The following is a 21,841-nucleotide window of genomic DNA, read 5'->3' on the forward strand; positions in this document are numbered from 1 at the left end:
ACCTCATACAGGAAGGGACAGCGGGAACAATCTGCCAAGGTAACAAGCCTTCCCAACAGCTGCACTGGCTTTTTCTGCTCTCCATTACCTCCCCAGGCCTTCCAGCCTCACCTCAGAGAGCCAGGCGAAGCCAGAGAAAGTTGAATGGCCCCTACAGTCCTCCTGCAGCTTGCTGTGATTGTACAGTGGTTAGTACTCTGCACTGTGGCTGCAGCAACCTTGCGTTGAATCCAAGTGGTAGCAGTAATAGCCCAGTGTTTGGGCAGTGCTGCTTTTAGTTCACCAGGAGGATGGTGAAATATTGAAATGCTTTACCTAGACAGGTGGTGCAATCTTCATCCCAAGAGGTTTCCAAGTCCTGGCTTGAGCAAGCCCTGGCTGGGATGATTTAGTTGGAGTTGGTCCTGTTTTAGGCAAAGGGCTGGACTGGATGACCTCCTGAGGTCCTTCCCAGCTCTAGGATTCTATGATTCGAATCTCATCTCCACAGGAATGGGCCTGCACAGCTCAGTCTCTGGCTGGGGGAAGTGCCGTGGGGCACATGCTAAGGAAGCCCAGGGCAGAGAGAGGGAGTCCTGGGAGAAAAAGCAGCTCCAGGAAAGCAATGAGGGCACAGTGCATCCTGCCAGCTGAGGGCCTTAAACATTTCCATTTAAAACAAAGATTAACCTGGATCTGGGGCAGGGCTGGGCAGTCTTTAATCAGGCTCAGCACCTTGTTAGCAGCTTGTGAGCAGCCACGGCTAACCTGCCTTTGCTTTGAAGTAGCCCAGGCACTTTGAAGTACCGGCGGGTTAGTCACTGTGAGAGACAAGCTGGCACTTCCAAGTTTGCTGCTTCAAAGTTACGCGGGGGGGGGAATAGTGCCTATTCCAAAAGAGAGAATGGGGGCTGTATGGACAGGCACCATGGCCGAGCTGCTTAAAGCTTATTTCAGAATTATTCCGCCCAAATAGGCCATTTGATAATGAAGCCTTCACGTGACAAGGAAGGCCCAGAATAAACAAAACGTATTGGAAAACAGCACGTCCCCACACAAGAGAGCCTAGTTCAGATTAGAGCCCTTGAAGCACACTGGCGCTATGGCGACACAGCAGCATTATTTCGGAATATTATATATAATAAACTATTCTTTATAGAAAGAGCCCCAGTTATCTGTCCATACAGCCCCCATTCTCTCTTTGAAGCAGCAAACTTGGAAGTGCCAGCTTGTCTCTCACAGTGACTAACCCGCCGGTACTTCAAAGTGCCTGGGCTACTTCAAAGCAAAGGCAGGTTAGCCGTGGCTGCTCACAAGCTGCTAACAAGGTGCTGAGCCTGATTAAAGACGGCCCAGCCCTGCCCCAGATCCAGGGCTGCTACACAGACTGTGTGTGCCCTGCCCTGCTGTAGGGGTTGAGCCTGACTAATCAGCTGTGGCCCTGCCCTGACCTAGGGCTGGGGCTTACATCTTGACTGCCTAAGTGGGATGTGGCCAATCCTGCCCCACGGACAGGGCCTATATGCTGCCCACCTGCAGCCCAGATAAGGAGGACTGGGCCTTATGGGGACTGCTGCCCGCCCAGAACGAGGCAGGGCTGAGAGTTGGGGAGGTCTTGTGGCCTGCTCCACCCCAGTTGGGGCACACCCTGGCCCACACCGGGACACACTGTGTTAGCAATTTGCCCTGGTTTGGCTTTCTCAGCTGTGCCCAGACAATCCTCCTGTATGACAGACTGATGAAGAGAGACACCCAGTGTATCCAGAGGCTCCTGGCCTCCCCCTCCCAGTGCCCCCTGGGCTGCCTCGGGGGCAGGGGCTTCTTGGCCCAGGTTAGGTAGCATTGGCCAGGATAACTCAGGGTGGCTAATTCAATATACTGCACAAGTGCGGGAGAAGGGGTGTCACTGCCCGTGAGCTCTCCCTGGGCCTCTTCCCTGCAGCAGTGAGGTCCTGGGTGTTTTCCTCACTCTCAGCCACCCTCTCCCAGCTGGACACCCAAAGCTCCTGCCTCACAGACCAGCTCTGGGCTTTGGCTGAGGAGGGAGGTACCAGTGGTCACATGGCATCTCCACCCAGGTGCAGCCGGTGGCTTCCAGGACAGGACAGACCAGGCCAGGCTCAATCAGGGCCCCTGCGTTAGCTCAGTGGGTTTATTGAGGCCAGAGGCACAGCTAACAGCACGGTCACTGGAAAAGCCTGGCCCAGGGCTCTTGGCGCAGGGCTGGGAGCATCTCACCAAGGAAGAACTTTCCCTTCCCAGTTCACAAAGCCTCCATTGTCCTTCTCGCAGAGCGTGGAGAGCACGTGCAGCATCCCTCTGACACTCGCCTCCACCGTCACTGGGGCCTGTGGGTGGGGGAAGCAGAGTGAGGTGGGGGAGCTGACTTTGGGAGCATCCCAGGACCCCAGGGGCCCAGAGACAGGACGAAGTTGAGCCCTTGGCCCAGCTGGAGTTCCCTTGAACTGTCCCTCCCCTGAGTGGCATGAATTTTCTTGTGTGTCCCAAGGCAGGGGGTGTGCAAAACACAGCTGTGTTGTGATGCATGACCTTCACCCTGGTGCACGTAACACAATTCATGCGGTGGGAGTGGGGCCAAGGGGTGTGAGTGGGGGTGGGGCTCTGGGCTGGGACAGAGGGTTGGGATGCAGCAGTGTGAGGGCTCTGCCTGGGAGTTTGGGCTTTAGGGAAATGCTGGAAATTAGGGATTTGGGCTACCAGAAGATGTGGAAGGTGCTCAGGACTGGGGGGTGGGTGTGGGGATGGGGGTCCCCGATCTGGGCTGGGGAGCTGGAGTGGGTTTCAGCTCTTGGCTAGAGAGTGGTAAGTTGAAGCTGTCCAGAGTCCAGGATGGGCTTTGGGCTTTGGGGGTACATGAAGATACTGGGTGGAGAGCACAGACATGACTGCATGAAAGTACCTGTGAGCTGGTGCCCATAAAAACCCCAGAGCAGCAGCAGCAGCTCTGCTCACCTTCACTCTGGGATGCCAGCAGCTTGAGGAACCAAGCAAGCGGCAGCAGGAGGTTGGAAGCCCAGAGCACAGCATGGAATCCCTGAGGGCCTCTGAGTGGGACACAATCCTTCCACGCAGGGCAGAGGCGGAGGGCAGGATGGGTTCCAGCACAGCCATTACCCCTACAATAAACATCTGCTCCTAACACTTGGCAATCACTGTCCTCTCCGAGCGAGGTACCTACCTGGATGGAGTCAGAATTCCCCATGTCTGTCTGCACCCAGCCAGGATGGACAGCGACACTCAGGATCCCGTCTCCACCATACCCCAAGGCCTGGCACTTGGTGAGCATGTTCAGAGCAGCCTGCGGGTGAGAGGCCATGAGCAGAGACAGCAGAGTGTGTGGGAGGGAATGAGCCTTGTAGGAAACGACCCACCCTCCCAAAGGGAGGGATGGGAGAGACAGAGAGACAAAGGGGTGAGAGCAGAGCTCCTTTTATTTTTGTCCTTCTATGTGCAGAATAAACTTTGTGTGCACTGAAGCATGTGTGGATGGCACCCACCAATGAAAACACACGCTGCCGGCTGCGTGCGCTCTGCTGATCACCTGGGTGGCATGTGAGTTTTTCCAGGATGGCTGCCCAAGTACTCAGCCTGTCGGAAACACTAGTGGGAAGAAAACACTCGTGGGAGCTGCAGTCTCTGATGGGCTCAATGAGGACAGCAAGCCACCGAGATGCAGGTGTAGCTGCACTCTGATGAGCCGCTGATGCTGACAGGCCTGCAGTGAGCCGTGACAGGTGAGCACACATGACAGCTGTGCTGAGGCTGCTCTCTGTTACGCAGGATCTGGGCAGTTAGAGGAAAGTGGAAATGTGACATCGATGCTCCTTTGGGGTACCCGACATTTGAGCCAGACGCAGCAAGGATCTGACCCCCTTGAGTTGAACTGGGGATGGTCTCAAAATGGGGTATGTCCACCCCAGGGGGGATAGAATTCACAGCTCCGCAGTGACCTTCCCTGAGCTGAGACTGGCTGGACGGGGGCTGAGCTGCCCTGGCCCCTCAGAGTGTGAGGATTTCTCCAGCGGGATACAGGCACAACAGAAAGTTCCTCACCGGATGGGAACTCTGATCTGAAGCCCAAGTGAATTGCAGGCAGACAAATATCTGCCGGCCCTGCCCAGCACAGAGCTGGAGGCTGGAGTGGTGGCAGTAGGACAAGGACCAAGGGGAACACTCCGAGTTAAACAAATTTGTGCAAGTAGCAAACCCAGGCAGCAGTCAGGCCCTGCTGGGTGTGCCCTGTACCTTGCTGCAGCGATAGGAGATGACTTGTCCCAGATGCCAGAGGTAAAGATTCCGGATGGAGCCAGCCTCGCTGGACATGTTGACGATGGCCGCCTTGCTGCAGCTCAGCCCTGTCTGGGGGCTTCCCTGGGCAGCCTGCTTCAGCAAGGGCAGGAAGGCCTGGGCAGTGGGGAGAGCAGAGCAGCCGTGAGGTCAGAAAAGGAACCAGCCTCGTGCTCGCGAGACAGGCCACCAGAATGCGGTGGGTCTCTGCTCTTCCCCCTGAAACTCAACCCCCGGCCAAGCCAGAAGAAGGAGCCCCACACAGGCAGGTGTGGGGAGCTGTGGACCCTGCTCATGCCCAGGTAGGAGCCCAGAATGACCCAACTCATGTTCCCGCCTTCAGAGTCCCCATCCAGGGCAGAGAGATGGGGGGTCTGCGGCACCCCACAGCTGCCCACATGGCTCTGAGCATGGCCCAGCTGCAGCTCCTCAGCTGTGAGTCTTTGCTGGGCCAGGCTGCAAGCCAGAGCCAGGGCAGGGGAAGAGTCATGTGGACACCTGTGGGAACCCCCCCTATATCCTGAGCAAGAGGCCCCTGGATCAGGGACTCAGGCTGGATGTTGCTCCCCCACCTGCCTACCCTGGGCAGGTAAATGGTTTGAGTTGCCCAGCCAGGCTACAGCTTGTGGCTTGGCCAGGAGCCAGGGTGTGTGGGGAGAGGAGTGGAAGGGTGAGGACCAGGGAGGGCACAGAGCCTCCCCACAGCCCTGCCGGGGTTGGAAGAATCTCTTTCCCCTGCTCTGAGGCATCTCCCCACCACCTGCCCTTGGCATGAAGCTAACTGGTCTGTGCCAGCTCCGGAGCAGGTGCCTGAACCCCCCAGCCTCTGCCACACAAGCCCTGACTCCCCGGTCTGCGCCACACTCGGTCTCTGTACACAGGCCAGTGACAGACCCACCCAGCGTGGAGCCCTCCGAGCCTGTCCTGCCCCCCCGCAGCCCCTTGTGCTCCCCCACACGCAGGGTCAGCAGGGCTGCTGCTCGCAAGGCAGCCGAGGTGAGCCCAGCCGGGGGCCATCACTCTGCTGAGCACCCAGCACTGAGATGGGTTCGAAGTGAACACACGGGGAAGCTCATTTTCTGGGCTGTCGAGTTAGTGCCAGTTCCTGGTGCGAGTGACTCAAAAATTCCCTCAGGCTGGGGATGAAGTGGGGGTGGGGCTGAGTGTGGGTGCAGTGTGGGTGGGGCATCAGGGGAAGAGGCTGAGTGGGGGCAGGGCATGGGGTGGAGCAGGCACCAGTGGCCCCTCCTTCACCCAGACACCTGCCAGCGCTCGGACCCAGACCCCCATTTGTGAGCCTCATGAGCTGCCCAGGGGGTCCCGGGGCTTCAGACAGATGCTCACAAGCACTCGGTGCCTTTGGTGTGCAGAGCCAGGGCCATGCAGGGATCTGGGGGTGAGGTTTTCTTTCTGAGAGGTTCAAGTCCCATGATGCACCTGCAGCCTTTGTGCTCCCAGCCAAGGCCCCACATTGACCCAGTTACCCAATCCCAGGGAAGGGAGGATTCCTTGCCCAAGCGCCGTCAAACCCTGGTGCATCTGGCCATGTGCTTTCTGTCAGGGCCCTTAACTGGCTCACCAGCAACGGCCTCGTCACGTTGGTCGCGTACACCAGGGCCATGTCCTCTGGTGTCTCTGACTCCAGTGTGCTCAACTTCGCCATCCCAGCGTTGTTTATCAGCAGATTCAGCCCCGAGCCTTTCAGGTGTGTCTCAACTCTGGCTGCCGCCGCCTTGATGCTGGCTGGGTCTGTGACATCTGCAGTGACAGAGCAGGGGGTCAAGAGCATGATTCCTCCTCTCCGATGTCACCCCTACCAGGGTACGGCCCCCTGGGCCACAGAGCTTCTTCCATTGGGCTCAGAGGTGGGAGAGGGGTTGGGGAAGGGAGTCGGGGGGTGGGAACTGCTGCTGGGTCCAGGCACGAGGAGCTGTGCTGGAGCAACAAGAGGAAAGGCCAGTTCAGAGAGACAATTATGATCATTTCCTTGGACAATCTGAGTAGCCTAGAAAATGGAAATGTGCTGGAGTTAGTGGTTAGTTCATACGTGTGGCGTTGATCTCACCTAGACAAAGGAAGTGGATGATTTAGAATTGCTTGTGATGCATTGTAGGTGAGACAAGTCCCCAGCTGGACGTGCAGGGCTCCATCCCAGAAGTGGGAATGCTGGACAGAGCTGCCCTTATGTGATTTTCACAGGAGCAACCTGCCACATGGTGGTCCTGGGGCTTTCCAGCCTCTCCAGAGCCAACCAACCCTGCCAGAATTTCCACTCACACCTGCCTCCTCTGGGGCTGTGGAAGGTGTCAAAGGGCTCTCAGCAATTACTGACTCTGGTCCTGTTCTCCTCACTGGGATTGGGTGAACCTGGGAGGTGGGGGATGCAGAGAGGGATAGGAACAGGAAGAACATGCCGCAGGGAGATGGAACCTCAGCTCTGGGCCTGGGGCCGGGCACCCACCCAGCGCAATGATCACCAGGTTCGGATGTTTGGCCTCCAGCTTCTGCAATTCCTGAAAAAGAATGAAGTAAATGGTTATTGACATTGGGCCCACGCCCAGGGCCAGGCTGGGCAGAATCCAGATCCCCACTGATCCTGGGAACCAAGTCAATGTCTTAACTGCTTTTCTCCACCAAGCCTCCTTGTGCAACAACCTGCCCTGGGTTCTGCAGCAGTAGGAGGCTTCTAATTGCCCCTGAGCATTTCCAGTGCCATTGTCTAACTCAGGGCGATGGAGTCTGGGACACAAATCACTTCCCCATCACTAATGGGGAGTGGGAGGAAGGGGTTGGAGGGCAGTTCCCCCAGGAGAGGTAAGGGAAGTCCCATCCCAGCAGCTGGGAGTTGACAGTGACACAAGCTCTCATGAGCTGCTTGTGATTGGGGATTTTCTCAGCTGAGGAAGGAGCTGGTGCCATGACCCAGAAGTTACTCAGAACCTGCAGTTCCCCAGGCTGGGTGTGTGAGCAGAGCTGAGAAGACAGAGGGCCTGAGGCAGTGACAGACAAGGGAGGTGTCAGACTCATGAATTGGGCTCCCTGGAGGCTGGTGGGACTGGGTATAGCTGTGCTATAGTCATTATTCACCTATGCTGGGCGAGCCGGTCCACAGCCCCTGGGTAGTTGCCCCAGGCTCAGCCAGTGCTGCCACATCCTCACTGCTCTGGGACCTGAGCTGCCAGGTGTAGAGGGTTTGGGGTGCAACTGTGCACCTTCGAGCTGGAGCAGGGTCTGCAGTCATTGCCTGCTCTAGTGTGTGGGTCTCAGCCCCAAGTGCTGCAACACTGGAAGCCCCTTGGGCAGCTTCTGCTTCCTCCTCCAGCTACTGCTTACTCAATCTCCCTCGCCCCGTTCTCACCTGCATTCGCTCTCCTGCTGCTTCCCGGCAGGTGGCAAAGACCCACTCCGGTGGGTTGGAGTTCCCCAGAAGCTGCTTGACGAATTCCAGACCAATTCCTTGATTGGCCCCGGTCACCAGAACGCTGCAGAGATTCAAGCCAGCCATGGTCCCTCCCTGCCTCTGCTCAGTGAGAGCTGCCCTAGTCAGAGCCCTGAGTTCCCTGCCTGCTCACAGCTGGGGTTATGGAATGATACATCCAGGGAAATAACTCTGCTGCTATCAGGTGACAAAACAGAAAGTGCTCCAATAAGCCAGACCTTATTTGTCTATTTGTTAGTCCTCCTCTCAGGTGAGCGGGTTGGTCGGTTTGGTTTGGTTTGCTACTTCCTCATCTTTTGGTGCAGGGCCAATCAAGTTCTGGCTACCTTCCTGTGCAGAAGGGCAACACCGCTGCGGTGACCGTGCCCTGACCGAGGAGTCACTGCAATGATGATCCATTTTCCACAGCTGTCAGAGGTGCTGTACGCAGAAGAGGGAGAAAGTGGGAATGAGTGAAGGACTGTAAGATTATGTAGATGGAGGCCAGGATTTTGCAGTAGAGTTCTGTGGCTTGTTAATTTTGGCTCCAAAGCGGAGGGCAAGGCTGTGCACGGCTAAGGATGTAGATGTGTATTTGTAGAGGTAATGACAATGGGTCAGGTGCCTGTACCCAGCCCCGCTAGAGCTGGAGAAGACCTTACACTGTTGCAAGAGACAAGGTCGGGTTCTTGTCAAGGAGTCTCTTCCACAATCCAAGGCAGCACTTTCCCGAGAGTGACCGTGTTTCCGTTTGCTGAATACGGGACACCCGTAAAATTCCTCAAGTTTGAGCAAGTTCAGTTGGATTCCAGCAGAACGCAGGCTGCAGGGTCACACGCCCACCCCAGATTTCTGTCAGGGTTCCCATCAGAATGTGCCCAGCAGCAATTTTTGTAATGTGTGTCGGAGGAAAGGGACAGGAGCTGCTTCCAGCCACAGCATATGGGGTGGGTGGGAGGGATGACTTGGCCCATGGCTTTGCAAAGCTCCTCTTTTCTCCCCACCCTCCACTGTGGCTGGAAACAAGTTGTCCTTTCTCATCTGCACAGAGTCAAAAGGCAGCAAACAGCTCCAGGCTGCTGCTGTCCACCGACATAAGCCAGCCAGCTCCTGTCCCCAGCTCCAGTGTGGACAGGCATTCTGTCTGTACTGTCCGTGCGCCTGGATCATTTCTGTGTTTCCGGTTTCCATAGGCTGCTTTCCAGGTTGGGTCTATCACAGAGGCGGCATATTGCCTTCTGCCCTGGAAATGATCCCGTGTGCTGATTCTCAGCCAGTCATTCCCAGGCTGCTCTGTGGAGCACTGGTGCTCCATGCAATGGGAATGGCCGTTCTGGGAAAGAATTTCCATGTGAGTGATATTTTTCGTCCTCAAATATTAACTAAGAAGTGACGTGTCTCTAAAAACCCTGATGGGTTTGAATCGTATTTCAGAGGGCCGGGACCAGCAGCTTTCTGCCCTGCGTGGGCTTGTTTTGGTGGGGGGCTACCAAGTGGGAAGAGGAAGGAGGCACTAGAAGCACTTAGCCCCTGGCCTGACACTGCCTTGGAGAAGAGGGAATAAAAACACACCTCCCCCTGGAGAACGTGGGCATCAGTGCTACTGTCTCTCTCATGCCGAGCAAGCGCTCTGCCACTTGAGCCAATTCCCCTCGGGCTGAATGAGCTCTTCTGACCCACTGAACTCATTCCAGAGGCGACAGCGTTCCTGCAGCTGCCTCATGGCTGGGGCTGGGGCACACAAAGTTACGTCTGCACAGTGGTAGTCCTGAAGTTTGACATAGGACTTATCAGTAGGACTGACGAAACCCACGGAAGCATCTGCTCCTAAATAGCTGCTCCTCTGAAAGGCGCCAAAGGACTTCTTGTTGTTTTTATCAGCTACTGGCTCTTTGCTGAAACGTGGTCCTGAAGAGCCCCCAGAGCTTCTTTTCTGAGGGTGGTCTCAGGGTGCGCTTCTTGCTCAGGATGAGAAAGCTCCAGGGTTCCAAAGCCCAAACTAGCCCTTCTTCTGCCTTTCTCTGACAGTGTGTCAGGACAAGAGGGGGCTGGTGTCCTTGTGTGTGTTTTTCTTCCCTTCAATTGCTCAAGATGTGGCCCCTGCTGTGACGACACCTGTCCCCTTTGCTGTGGCAGCACCTCTCACTGGCAGAAGCTGCAAAGGTCCAGCTTTTGACTCAGCATTTGTCTGGATAACTTGGCATTTCCTCCCTCCTGGGACCAAGTCCTTCAATTCTCTGTCACTCCCACAGTGACCCTGCAGTCTTCTCATTCCCTGCCACAGGCCTGGTCCACACCATGACCTCAGTGGCAGCTGGGGGAACCTAGGCCCATCCTCCCTCTGGTTCCAGCCCCTGAGGGACCCTACTCCCAGCACAACTGGGCTTTCCCCTCCCAGCTCTCACTACTCCTCCATGGACTCCTTCCTACACCTCCCCCTTCAGTTGGCTGCACTGGCTCTGAACCCTCAGCCACTCAAGTGTCACTCTGTGAATGTCTTGGCTCTTCACTCTCAAGGCCACCTTCTGACCCATGGCAGTGGTGCTGGTGTTAGCCTGCCTCACTCGTGGCTTGATTTAGGGGGCTCTGGGCCAATGCATGCAGCCAATGCAAGCCCAGCTTCCCCAGCACCCTCACTGCCATGTGGTGTGTGTGCGCCCAGGGACAGGATTGGAGTCTGGGGTGTTAATGATACGACTGTCAATGGTTGTGGAGGGATAGTGGAGCTGCACAGGCCAGAGCCCAGATGAGGCCAATTCTCTCTCCCTGTAGTCGGCTGCCCTACAGCACCCGAGGCAGAGGCCCAGGCCAGGCAGCTGCAGGGACATTAGCTCAGCACAGGTGCCCACTGAGTGTGTGTCTACAGGACAAGGTGAGCCCAGGGGAGGAGCAAAGAAGTGCACAATAGCACAGGGGGCCTCTTTAAACAGCCACACCTGCCCCTCGGGTGTCCCCAGCCAGCCAAGGAGTGGCAGAAAGGTTCCTGGCAGTGCTCACCTTGGCATGTTTCAAAAGCCCAGGCACCACTCAGGTGAGGTGGCTGAGGGGAAAAGGAAAAGGATTGCTAATGTGTTGTACTCTGCACACTGCATTCAAATCCCGTTATTGTTTGGCCTTTCTGCTTCCTTTCCTACTGAAGTCTCTTGTGCATCTCCTGCTTTCTGCGCACCCCATCCCTGACCCTGCTGGCTTCCAGCTCCTCTGCTGGGCAGACTCCAAGCACAAGGTAACTGCATGAGGCTGGAGGGGGATGCTTTAATTTTCCATGGCAGGGCCCAACATATCTCTGATGTCAGCTCAAAAGTGCCACACTCCCCCCTGCTAAGCAGGGCCCCAAACACACCTGGGGAATGTGATGCCTCAGCCAGGCAGAGGGGAAAGGACAACTGTGACTCAGCTGCAGACAGGGGCATGGGAACCTGCCTGGGAGGGAAGGTCCTTTCCCCAAGGCTGACTTAGGGGCTCTGGTTTCTCTCAGCTGCTGGGCTGAGCTGTGCAGAGCTGGGAAAGGGGCAGACATTTGCCCTGGGGAAATGAATGTGGCACTCCCCTCTCTCTGGCCTTTACAGCAATGCATCTATTTGCAGCACCTGCCACAGGTCCTCCTGAATTCCTAAGAGGGTTGCTGTGTTCCAGAGGCCCAACTTATTGCAGGTATATTAGTGAAACACCCCAACAAGAGACCCAACACCAGGGGGCCTCATTAATCAACCAGGAGGAAGAAATCCTCACTCACATGCATAAAGACCACCCCCCCCCTTGATTTATAGATAGGGAAGAGGCTTAGAGTGAACAAACAGAAGGTCCCACTGAGATTTGAACTCAGATCACAGGATTCAGAGTCCTGAGTGCTGCCCATTACACCATAGGAGCAGTCTTTTGGTTTTTCTCTCACCTCCTGTAACTATTTTTAAGCTGGCACCTTGCAGTGCTTGCCACCCTCCAGCTGTTTTGCCACTCAGAACACTGCTTCCTGCCCCATCTCTGCTGCTGTCCTCCCCCAGACATCAATCCCTGCTCTTCTTTCTGCTAAGCCCAGAGAGACTAGACAGGTTCATTATTCTTTTCAAGTAACCAGCCTGGAGAGAAGTAAGGGAGAAGCAGAGACAAGAAAGGCTGGTGGTGATTGTCGAGGAATATCTGGGTGAGGGAGGGTACAATAACCCTGGCTCTGAATTCACACACATTTAAAAGTGTGCAGATAGATGTGGCTGAATGTGATACATTTTATAGACTCTCAGTGAGCACCTCTCTGCTCATATCACTCTCTCTTGTCAGCTGAGGGAAGGGTTTGCTAGGGTTATATGCATTGGCGGTAGCAAATGTTGAGGGTTCATGTCCATATGAGAAATACACGTAGAATAGAAATCCAGAATGTGATGGGAAAAGGGAGGTCTTTAGATCTGACCAAAAAATCTCTAAAACTGTATTTAGACAGTCTACCACTGAACTATACCACCACACAAAGAGTGCCCCTTGGATTCATTCACCTTCACCCTCCTGCAGGACAAACACAGTTTCCCCCAGCTTCTGTCCCTTCCCCAGCTCACAGTGGTTTTACAAATGAGGTTTGATTAAACTTTGTTTCTCGATGCACATATTACAGCTCATCCCCTGCTTCTCTGGCTTCTCCCACGAACAGAGCTACAGCCACTTAGGGAGACAGATTTCCACCATGTGTGGGGCACCTCTCTCTCATCTGCTTGGAGCATCATCTATCATTACAAAAAGAACCTGCTGAAGGACACCCACCAATCAATCAGATGCTGCTGAGTGCAGTCAGTGGCAGTAACTTCTTTATCTGGCACTTTTGATGATCCTGCAGCTTGCTTCCTGGGGATGGTTAGACTGCAGCTGCTATTTAGAGACACAGAGGTACAGACATTTCAGTGCTCTACTCTGGTTCTGCTCCCCCTCCTGCAGAGAGGGCAAATGGAACCTTTGCAATTGGCCCACATTTCAAATAAGGTATTTCGAAATCATCCACTTAATTGGCAATGCACAAATTGCGCCAGTTATTTTGAGATACACCTGCAGTCTAACCATAGGTGCTCAGTGTCTTTCCTCTTCCTTTTTGGCTGCCACCCCCAAAAAAGCCATGCAGCGGTGAGGGTCTCTGAGCTGTTGATCCAGCCTTGGCAGTGATTGAGCTGAGCTCTGAGGTGTACATATCGGTGAGCTGCTCGTCTTTCAGTAGTGCAATGGCTTGGGGCAAATATTGCAAAGAAACGTTCTGAGTTCAAGTTTCTTCACCTGTACCAGATGCTGTTTGGGAAGAAGGGGCTTTTGAAATCCAGGGGAGTGTTTCGAAGGGTCCCCTATTACACTCACAGCGTGTATTCTGAAAGCAGCACTTTCAAAGCAAGGGTGGCTGCCATTCTGTTAATGGGGTGCTGCACATTCACGGCAGTGCCTCATTAGCATCTGGCGACGTGGCTCATTACCACAGCCCCTCTCAAACAAGAGGCTAGTGTGGCCAGAGCCTCTGTGAACTCCCAACCAAGGCTGTTGTGGCCTCCCTCAGCCAGATATTCCCACCCAATCACCACCAAGCTTGTCAATCTTTGCATCTCCATGACTTCTTTCCAGACTGGTAACTGGAAAAGCAAACAAAAGAAAAATGAGCTCTGGGGGCGTCAGAGAAATGTTCCCCTCTGGCCAGTTGGCGCAAGTAGCAACAAGGGTTGGGAGCGATGGCTGGGAGTGGGCAGGGGGAGATGGGGCAGGAAGGAGCACTCAAGGTAAGTGACTCCCCTGGCATTTTACAGCCCTGCAGCACAAGCCAAACCCAGCTGTCCCAGCTCTGAGAGCGGCACCTGGGTGTGCTAGTGGCTGAGTGCCCTGGCTGGGGCTGAGAAGTGGCCGTGTCAGCGTCTCACTCAGGTGAATTCTGGAAGGGAGTTAAGCCGGTGAAAACAGCCCAGGGGCAGGGAAGTGTTTCCCTGGACTCTCCGGCATTTCAGTGGGTCTGGCTGCTTTGGAGCCCGGACACTGACCTGTCCTGCTGCAGTCGTTACCCCAAAGGGGCTTGCGGGTTCCAGTCTCAGACACAGCACACAAAGCCGGGCTCAGCAGCACTGCAAGAGCCACCCCACAGTGTGGCAGTCGCTATGTGCAGTTTGACGTGAAAGCCCAGAGCTGCTCCTTTCCCACAAGGGCAGGAGTGTCCAGGAGGGCCTGGAGCACTGGCCTGTCACCAGCATGTGAACCTTCAGAACATCCATTGTGGGTCAGAACAAAGGTCCCTTCAGCCCCATGTCCAGTCAGGGCCAACACCAGGGGCTGCAGAAGGTAGCAGCCCGGCACCCTTGGGAGCTGAACCCAGCAGCTCCTGTGTGCTCCTTTCAGCTGTGGAGCAGGAGATATGTGCCAAAGAGGCTTTTCCCAGCTGCTGAGAAGCACAGAAGAACTCAGGGCTTGCCCAGCGGGGAACAGTTGAATGGAGACCTGCCCCAGGCCCTGTGGCTGGATCTATTGCTGTCAGGGGCAGAGAAACATTCCTTCCCCTTTGGCAAGTATCTGCTCTTTTCCCAGATATGCACTGCCCAGCCCAGGAGCTGGGAGAGACTAGAGCACTGCATCAAGCCTTGGGGAACCAGCCCTTCACTCAGAGGCAGCTGCACCTGTGCCTGACCTCAGCTGAGTCAGGGCTGCCCCCTCCTTGCCAGGGAACTACAGCCCTGGCTGTGTTTGGGGCCCTGCTTAGCTCCACACAGCAGCACTGCAGGGGGCAGAGGAGCTGACACTGGAGTCAGGCTTGGCACTTTCAGGGCAAATGAAATCATCCCACCCCCACCTCTGCCAGCCAGAGCTCAGCTCAGCCTCACAGAGGTGTCCCGTGCTTGGAGGCAGCAGGCTCAGCTGTGGTGGAAGTGGCATCCCAATATAAGGCTGGAAATCAACAAAGAAAGATGCGATGAGGATGGGATTTGAACCCATGCATGCAGAGCACAATGGATTAGCAGTCCATCGCCTTAACCACTCGGCCACCTCATCTTCTCTTGTTATGTGTTTTTCATATGTCCCAAAGTCAACCCTGCCAGGAACCTTTCTGCAATTCACTAGTTGGCCAGGGACACAGGATGGGCAGATTTGGCCTGGCAGTGCTACTCTCACTCCTGTTCCCTGCAGTGTGGATTCCTGGGGTGAGCAGGGCCCCAAATACAGCCGGGGTGCAGCACCCCAGCCAGACATGGGGACAAGGTTGGCGGCAGCCCTGGCTAAGCTGCAGCCACTCACATGGGCAGCTACCTCTGAGAGAAGGGCCTGTCCCTCAGGCTGGCTCAGGGGCTCTGGTCTCTCCCAGCAGCTGGGATGAGCTGGGCTGTGCACAGCTGGGAAAGGGGCAGACACTTGCCTGTGGGGTTGAATGTCACACTCCCCTCTCTCTGAAACTGAGAGCAATAGATCAGTCTGCAGCACCAGCAACAGGGCCTGAGGCAGGTGTCCATGTGGCTGTCCCACCCTGGAGCCCCTGGGGTCCCTGCTCAGCAGTGCCCACAGAAAGGGTGTTAAGAAATAACATAAGAACATCGCTGCCCTTACCCAGTCTATAAGGTGAACATAAGAACGGCCATGCTGGTGCCAGTGCCAGTGCCGGATGCCCCAGAGGAGGTGAACTGAAGACAATGGTCAAGCGATTTGTCTCCTGCCATCCGTCTCCCGCCTTCAACAAAAGGCCAAACACCATCCCTTACCCCTTGCTAATAGCCATCTATGGACCTCACCTCCAAATATCTATCAAGCTCTTTTTTAAACTCTGTTTGAGTCCTGGCCTTCACAGCCTCCTCTGGAAAGGAGTTCCACAGGTTGACTGTGCCCTTTCTTTTATTAGTTTTGAACCTGCTACCCATTAATTTCATTTGATGTCCTCAACTTCTTTTAGTATGGGAACAAGTAAATAACTTTTTTGTGTCCACTTTCTCCACTCCATTCATGATTGTATCTACCTCTATCATATCACCCCTCACTCTCCTCTTTTCTAGACTGAAAAGTCCCAGTCTCTGTTGCCTCTCCTCATGTGGGACCCCTTCCAAACCCTTTATCATTTTAGTTGCCCTTTTCTGAACCTTTTCTAACGCCAATATATCTTTTCTGAGGTGAGGAGACCACATCTGCACACAGTACTCAAGACGTGGGGATACCATAGCTTTATAAAGGGCAAGTATGATATTCTTATTTCACCCACTGCCATTTTCTCCCTCCCCTGCGTACAACAGCAGTTACAGCCGTGGACGCTCACAGCTTTAGATCAGAGTTCCCATGCGGTGAGGAACTTTCTGTTGTGCCTGTCTCCCGCCAGAGAAATCCCCATGCAGTGATGGGCCAGGTGCAGCTCAGCGCCAGTCGAGCCAGTGTCAGCTCAGGGAAGGGTCACTGAGGAGCTGTTAATTCTACCCCCTTTCTAAGGGTGGGCATACCCCATTTAGAGACCATCCCCAGTTCAACTGAAGGGGGGCCTGATCCTCACTGCATCTGGAAAAGTTATGGGAAAACCAAAAGGAGCATCCATGTCACTTTTCCACTTCTCCCTAACCAACCAGACCCTGCATAACCGAGAGCAGCCTCAGCACGGCTCTCAGGTGTGCTCACCTGTCATAGCTCACTGGAGGCCTCAGCATCAGTGGCTTATCAAAGGGCAGCTATACTCGCATCTGTGTGGGTTGCTGTCGTCATTGAGAGCATGAGAGAGTGCAGCCCACAGGAGTGTTTTGTTCTCACGAGTGCTTCCCAGAAGCTGAGTGCTTGAGAGGCCATCCAGGAGAAATCCAAATGCTGCCCAGCTGATTAGAAGAGCACCCACAGCCAGCAGCATGTGTTTTTCTTGGCAGTGCCCATCCACACATGTCTCAGTGGACATAAAATTTGTTCTGCACATGGAAAGACAAAATTAAAATTAATGCCGCCTCACTTCCTTGTCAGCCTTTCCCGTCCCTCCCCTCGGAAGGGCAAGTCATTTCCTACAGGGCTCATTCCCTCCCCCACACTCTGCTGTCTCTGCTCATGGCATCTCGCCCACAGGCTGCTCTGAACATGCTCACCAAGTGCCAGGCCTTGGGGTACGGCGGAGACGGGATCCTGATTGTTGCTGTCCACCCTGGTGCTGTGCAGACACACATGGGGAATTCCGCCTCTGACCAGTTAGCGATCTCGCTGGGAGAGGCCAGTGGTAGCCACATGTTGTGGCAGATATTCATTGTAGGGGTAAAGGTTATGCTGGAACCCACCCTGCCCTCCACCTCTGCCCTGCATGGAGGGATCGTGTCCCACTCAGATGCCCTCAGGGATTCAGTGCTGTGCCCTGGGCTTCCAACCTCCTGCTGCCGCTTGCTTGGTTCCTCAAGCTGCTGGCATCCCAGAGTGAAGGTGAGCAGAGCTGCTGCTGTGAGGAGCCGGAGAGGGGGAGCTGGTCGTCATGCGCACCAGCTCGCAGGTACTTCCATGGGGGTGATATCTGTGATCTCCACCCAGTGTCCTCATGTACCCCAAAACCCAACTCCCAGCTGTGACCCTGTACCCCTTCTACACCCCACTCCCTACCCAGAGCCTAAACCCACTCCAGGACCCCACCTCAGAGCCTGGACCCCCATCCTCACAGCCACCCACAGTCCTGAGATCCTTCCATACCCAGAGCTCCCTTCTGGAAGCCTGAATCCCTAATGTCTGGCACCTCCCTAAAGCCCAAACTCCCAGCCAGAGCCCTCACACTTCTGTACCCCAACCCTGTGTCCCAGCCCAGAGCCCTTCCCCCACTCAGACCCTTTGGCCGCACTCCCACCACATGAATTGTGTTATGTGCACGGGGGTGAAGGGGAGGAGTCACACGTCAGCTGCGTGTTGCACCCCCTCACCTCGACACACATAAGAAAATTCATGCCACTCGGGTGTGGGACAATTCAAGGGAATGCCAGCTGGACCCTGCCTGTGGGCCCCTGGTGTCCTGAGTCAGTCCCAGGGCAGGCTCCCGCCTAACTCTGCTTCCCCCCCGCAGGCTCTACTGACGGCGGAGGCGAGTGTCCGAGGGATGCTGCACGTGCTCTCCACGCTCTGCGAGAAGGACAATGGGGCCTTTGGGAACTGGGAAGGGGAAGTTCTTCCCTGGTGAGACGCTCCCAGCCCTGCACCAGCAGCTCTGGGCCAGGCTGTTCCAGTGACCCTGCTGTCAGCTGTGCCTGTGTCCTCAATAAACCCACTGAGCTAACGCAGCAGCACTGCCTGAGCCGGGCCTGCTCTGTCCTGTCCTGGGAGACACTGGCTGCGCCTGGGTGGAGCTGCCATGTGACCATTGGTTCCTCCCCGCACAGCCAAGGTGCAGAGCTGGCCTGTGAAGGAGGAGCTTTGGGTGGGTGGCTGTCTGGGAGGGGGTGGCTGAGGGTGGCAGCCGGGGTGAGGAGGACACCCAGGACCTCACTGTTGCAGAGAAGAGGGCCCAGGGAGAGCCCATGTGCAATGATACCACCTTTCCTGGACTCATGCAGTGTGTTGAATTAGCTGTGCCGAGATATCCCAGCCGACACTCCCTAACCTGGGCCGAGAAGCCCCTGTCCCCAAGGCAGGCAGGGGTCACTGGGATAGGGTGGCCAGGAACCTCTCCATACACTGGATCTCTCTCTCTCTTCATGTGTCTGGAAGACAGGAGGATACTCTGGGTACAGCTGAGAGAGCCAAACCAGGGCAAATTGCTTCAAACTGGGTGTAGAGGTTGGGTCAGGCATGTGCACCCCCTCTGGGGTGGAGCAGGCCACAAGACCTCTCCAAACCAAGGCACCGCCTGGTTCTGGGCAGACAGCAGTCTCCATGGGCCCCAGTCCCATTTAACAGGGCTGCAGGTGGGCAGTCAAGATAGAAGCCCCAGCCCTAGGGCAGTCCATTAGTCAGACTCAGCCTCTACACACCCAGTCTGTGCAGAAGCCCTGGGCCTGGGGCAGGGCTGGGCAGCGTTTAATCAGCCTCAGCAGCTTGTTCGCAGGGCGGGGCAGTCCAAAGAATATAAGAGCCCTGGGCCAGGGGCAGGGCGGAGCGGTTCACACAGTATGCCAGTGGGTTTTCCCTGAAGCAGGGTCCAGCACCAAGCACACCACCAAGGCACTCTGGGTTGGGAGAGGCAAAGGAGATGGGTAGGAGGCAGAGTCACACCAGCTCTGGTCAGTGGGGATCCCCCAAAACACATCGACATGGGCTCTGATGGGGCGTTCCCCCAGCTGCTTCCTACCTCCACCTCCCTTGTCTCAAGGTCCCACGCCGTGTTATCTGGGAGGTTGGGCAGTTCTATGTCTTCTGGGTAAGTAGCCGCCATCAGGTCTGGAAAGTCGGGCATGCCTACATCATTGGGCTAGTGGAGTGACAGCAGAGCTGTAGGCTCAGGCTGGTCCTGGACCCCTGGGTCGGTCTGGGATGCACAGGTAGCTGGCAGACAGCAGATCAGGACCTTCCCGAGAGTGATTTCATAGAGGGGCAGAGAGCTCAGGTCAGTCCAGGACCTCTGAGTAGCAGGTAAGCAGGAGGGTCATCTCCACCTCTGGGGTCATGTCAAAGCAGCAGGTGGGCCCTTCTGGCCAATCTGCCACCTGGGTGTATGGTCTTCGGCTCCTGATTCCAGGACCTCAGCCAGGCTCCTCTGCTTGGCGTAGAGGCCACCCTTTTAGTGCGCCCTGGGTCCTGCCATGAGCATGTCCTGTCTCCTGTGTCAGTCTCTGTGGGGCTGGGCACAGGTGTTCTGGGCTCACCCACTGAGGCCTCCAGCAGGCTTCCCCTTCTTCTGGGGATGGGGGTGCAACACCCCTTTGCTTCACAGGGCTGCTTACAGCCCAGCACTGGGTGTTCTCCCCACATGGCACCAAATCAGTCACAAAGAGCACATCTGTTGCCAGCCTGGCCAGCAAGAAGTCACACAAGCAGTTTTCTTACACACCCCAGCTTCCCTTGTGCCACAGCCTGTATCCTCCTCACACAGACGTAAACCAATCTCACCAAATCCACCCAGGTTCTTCCAGTTCCAGAGGACCTGCCACAGCCCCAGGTCAAGGTACCCAGAAGATCTTACCCAAAAGAGCCCACTGGGCCAATCCTTTTGCGTTTATTAATTAAAAGAAAGACGAGGTGGAGGGTAAAATTGCCAAAACCATCAAATTGCAGACCCCAGTCACAAAGTTTTTGACGCAGCCTTGCAGCAGAAGTGGGGCAGGCTGTTATCTTCAAAGTCTCTACAGCTGGCAGAGAACCATTTTCATCCCTTGACCACTGGGTTCTGGGCACAGCACACTTCTGCTACACCACACCACTCAGCTGTGAAGGCTTTACCCAGCATGCAGTCTGGTGAGTATCCTGCACTGACGCTGGCAGAGGGCGAGTGTTCTGCTGGCGAGTTGCTTTGCAGCCATGTGGTGGTCCTGTGGCTGTTAACTGGAAAGATGGTGATTCAAGTGCACCCAGGAATGGTGCTGTTAAGAGTCTGCTACTGACTACCTTTGTGTGAGTTTCTTTATTACTGGAAGCAGCCTTCCCTCTCAGCTTCTTACCCAAAAGAGCAGACTGTGCCAACACCGCACAATCTAAATTCAAAAGCTTTCTTCAGAAATAAGAAAGGGAGAAAATGTTGACAGTCAAATGGTGAGAGCCATCAAATTACCGACCCCAATTGCAAAAAATTTGTTGCAGGCTTGTAGAGCAGCAGAGTAAACTGCCAGCTGGCTGAAACAAGACTCTTACCACCACCTCCTCCTCTCTGAGCGTGGCTCAGAAGGCCTTTTGGACTCACGTCTTAGTACATAGGTTCCACAAGAGAGGAGTTGGAATGAAGACCAAAGTGGAGGCGCCCACCTGCACTCTGGGGGCTCTTGTTCCCACAGGGGAGTGCACTAGGCTGAATAAATAAGTTTCCCAACCTTGGCCAGAAAAATCACATGAATATCTGAGAGGTGTCAGGCAAAAGGAGTAGCATTGTCCCCTCAGTGGTGTAACATGGAAGATTCCTCACCTTCCTCCCCCCATTCAATTCCAGGGTACGGAGAAAAGGTTTCTGCAGAACTATCTAGAATAACAGTTTCTGTACTGCATCCATCCAGTGGTCTGGCCATTGTGGGAGGGCAGCAGCCAATGAGGCTCAACCTCTGCAGCCCTCATCCCTTCCTTTGTCAGCCACCAGAGAACCAAGGCCACATCCGTGTTCCCTCAGACATTGCCCATCCTCGGGCTGGAGGAATTTCCTTTGGGGCGGAATGAATTTTTCATGGGTGACACCAATGCTGGTGTCGTGTAGATTTGCCTCATGGGTACAAATAAATATCTTTGTTGTAAATACATATTTGGAACAGCTCATAGGGACTGACAATCAGATTTAAGCAGCTGATAACTGACAAGGAGCAATGAGTCTGATGATTATTTCATATGACGTCATTCTAAAAAGAATATTAACACCCCATTTCAGAACCTCTATTTGATCACCCATTCTAACAGCTCCAGCTGTTAAACACACCCAGATGGGACACTCTGAAAATCACCTTGCATATAGCCAGGGGAATTAGCTCAAATGGGAGAGCACTTGTTTCGCATGCAAGAAGTAGTAGAATCGATACCCACATTCTCCAATGATAACTTTATTCTCCACACTTTTCTTCCAAGGTAATGTGAGAGCAGTGCCTCCTTCACAGTTACCCCCAGAAAGCTCTCAATGTACAGGGGGGATCTGTAGGTCCCCGTGCTGAGCTGCGTGCAAGGGCTCATGAGAGCCCTTTGAACATCTCCTCTCCCACCTGGTGGGAACAGACACACGTTTGATGTGGAGGCTGGATATGAAAGAGGAGGCCGTGGCCATGGACTGCCTCGGCTGAGAGAAAGTGGTGATGCACAAGTGAGCCATTTACCTCATGTGGAGATACCTCGGGAGCAGGTGTGAGTGAGTTGCAGGTGAATCATTTTGGTGGGCAGGTTTAGTGCTGCATACACAGAGGTTCTGGGGTTGGGGTGACAGCTGTGGGCTCTGCTCCTGTGGGCTCTGTGTCTGTGGTAGGAGAGCAGACAGGGCAGCTGCTGGTCTAGGGCCCTGTGCTCTGGGTGAGCTGGGAGCAGCTGAGCTCAGGAGCAGGCAGCAGACTGGGGTGCCTCCGTTGGAAGCACGTTGCAGCAGGTGGTGATGCT

At 55.0% G+C, this 21,841-nt stretch overlaps 1 protein-coding gene and 2 non-coding genes across 3 annotated transcripts; all 3 read right to left on the reverse strand.

The window, feature by feature from the left end:
• Positions 1-2,213: 2,213 nt before the first annotated feature.
• Positions 2,214-7,792, reverse strand: LOC142005155 (C-signal-like). The gene is made up of 7 exons (XM_074982843.1): positions 7,646-7,792; positions 6,749-6,800; positions 5,859-6,045; position 5,817; positions 4,246-4,404; positions 3,179-3,298; positions 2,214-2,327 (listed from the first exon to the last, which is right to left on the reverse strand). The coding sequence occupies exons 1-7, from the start codon at positions 7,790-7,792 to the stop codon at positions 2,214-2,216; spliced, it is 780 nt and encodes a 259-aa protein (XP_074838944.1).
• Positions 7,793-11,506: 3,714 nt separating this feature from the next.
• TRNAQ-CUG (transfer RNA glutamine (anticodon CUG)) lies at positions 11,507-11,578 on the reverse strand. Its single transcript has one exon. It is a non-coding gene; the product is annotated as a tRNA-Gln (tRNA).
• A 3,041-nt stretch (positions 11,579-14,619) lies between these two features.
• Positions 14,620-14,701, reverse strand: TRNAS-GCU (transfer RNA serine (anticodon GCU)). Its single transcript has one exon. It is a non-coding gene; the product is annotated as a tRNA-Ser (tRNA).
• Positions 14,702-21,841: the final 7,140 nt, after the last annotated feature.

Source organism: Carettochelys insculpta, chromosome 33 (assembly GCF_033958435.1).
Source record: "Carettochelys insculpta isolate YL-2023 chromosome 33, ASM3395843v1, whole genome shotgun sequence".
NCBI lineage: Eukaryota > Metazoa > Chordata > Testudines > Carettochelyidae > Carettochelys > Carettochelys insculpta.

What these genes read in the sequence shown, in the direction of transcription:
- LOC142005155 (XM_074982843.1), bottom strand. Translation starts at nt 7,792, where the DNA reads ATGGCTGGCTTGAATCTCTGCAGCGTTCTGGTGACCGGGGCCAATCAA. An exon ending in CAGCAGGAGAGCGAATGCAG is followed by an intron (nt 6,801 to 7,645) that starts GTGAGAACGGGG and finishes ATTCTTTTTCAG; the next exon opens with GAATTGCAGAAGCTGGAGGC. An exon ending in TCTCCTATCGCTGCAGCAAG is followed by an intron (nt 3,299 to 4,245) that starts GTACAGGGCACA and finishes TCTCACCCGCAG; the next exon opens with GCTGCTCTGAACATGCTCAC.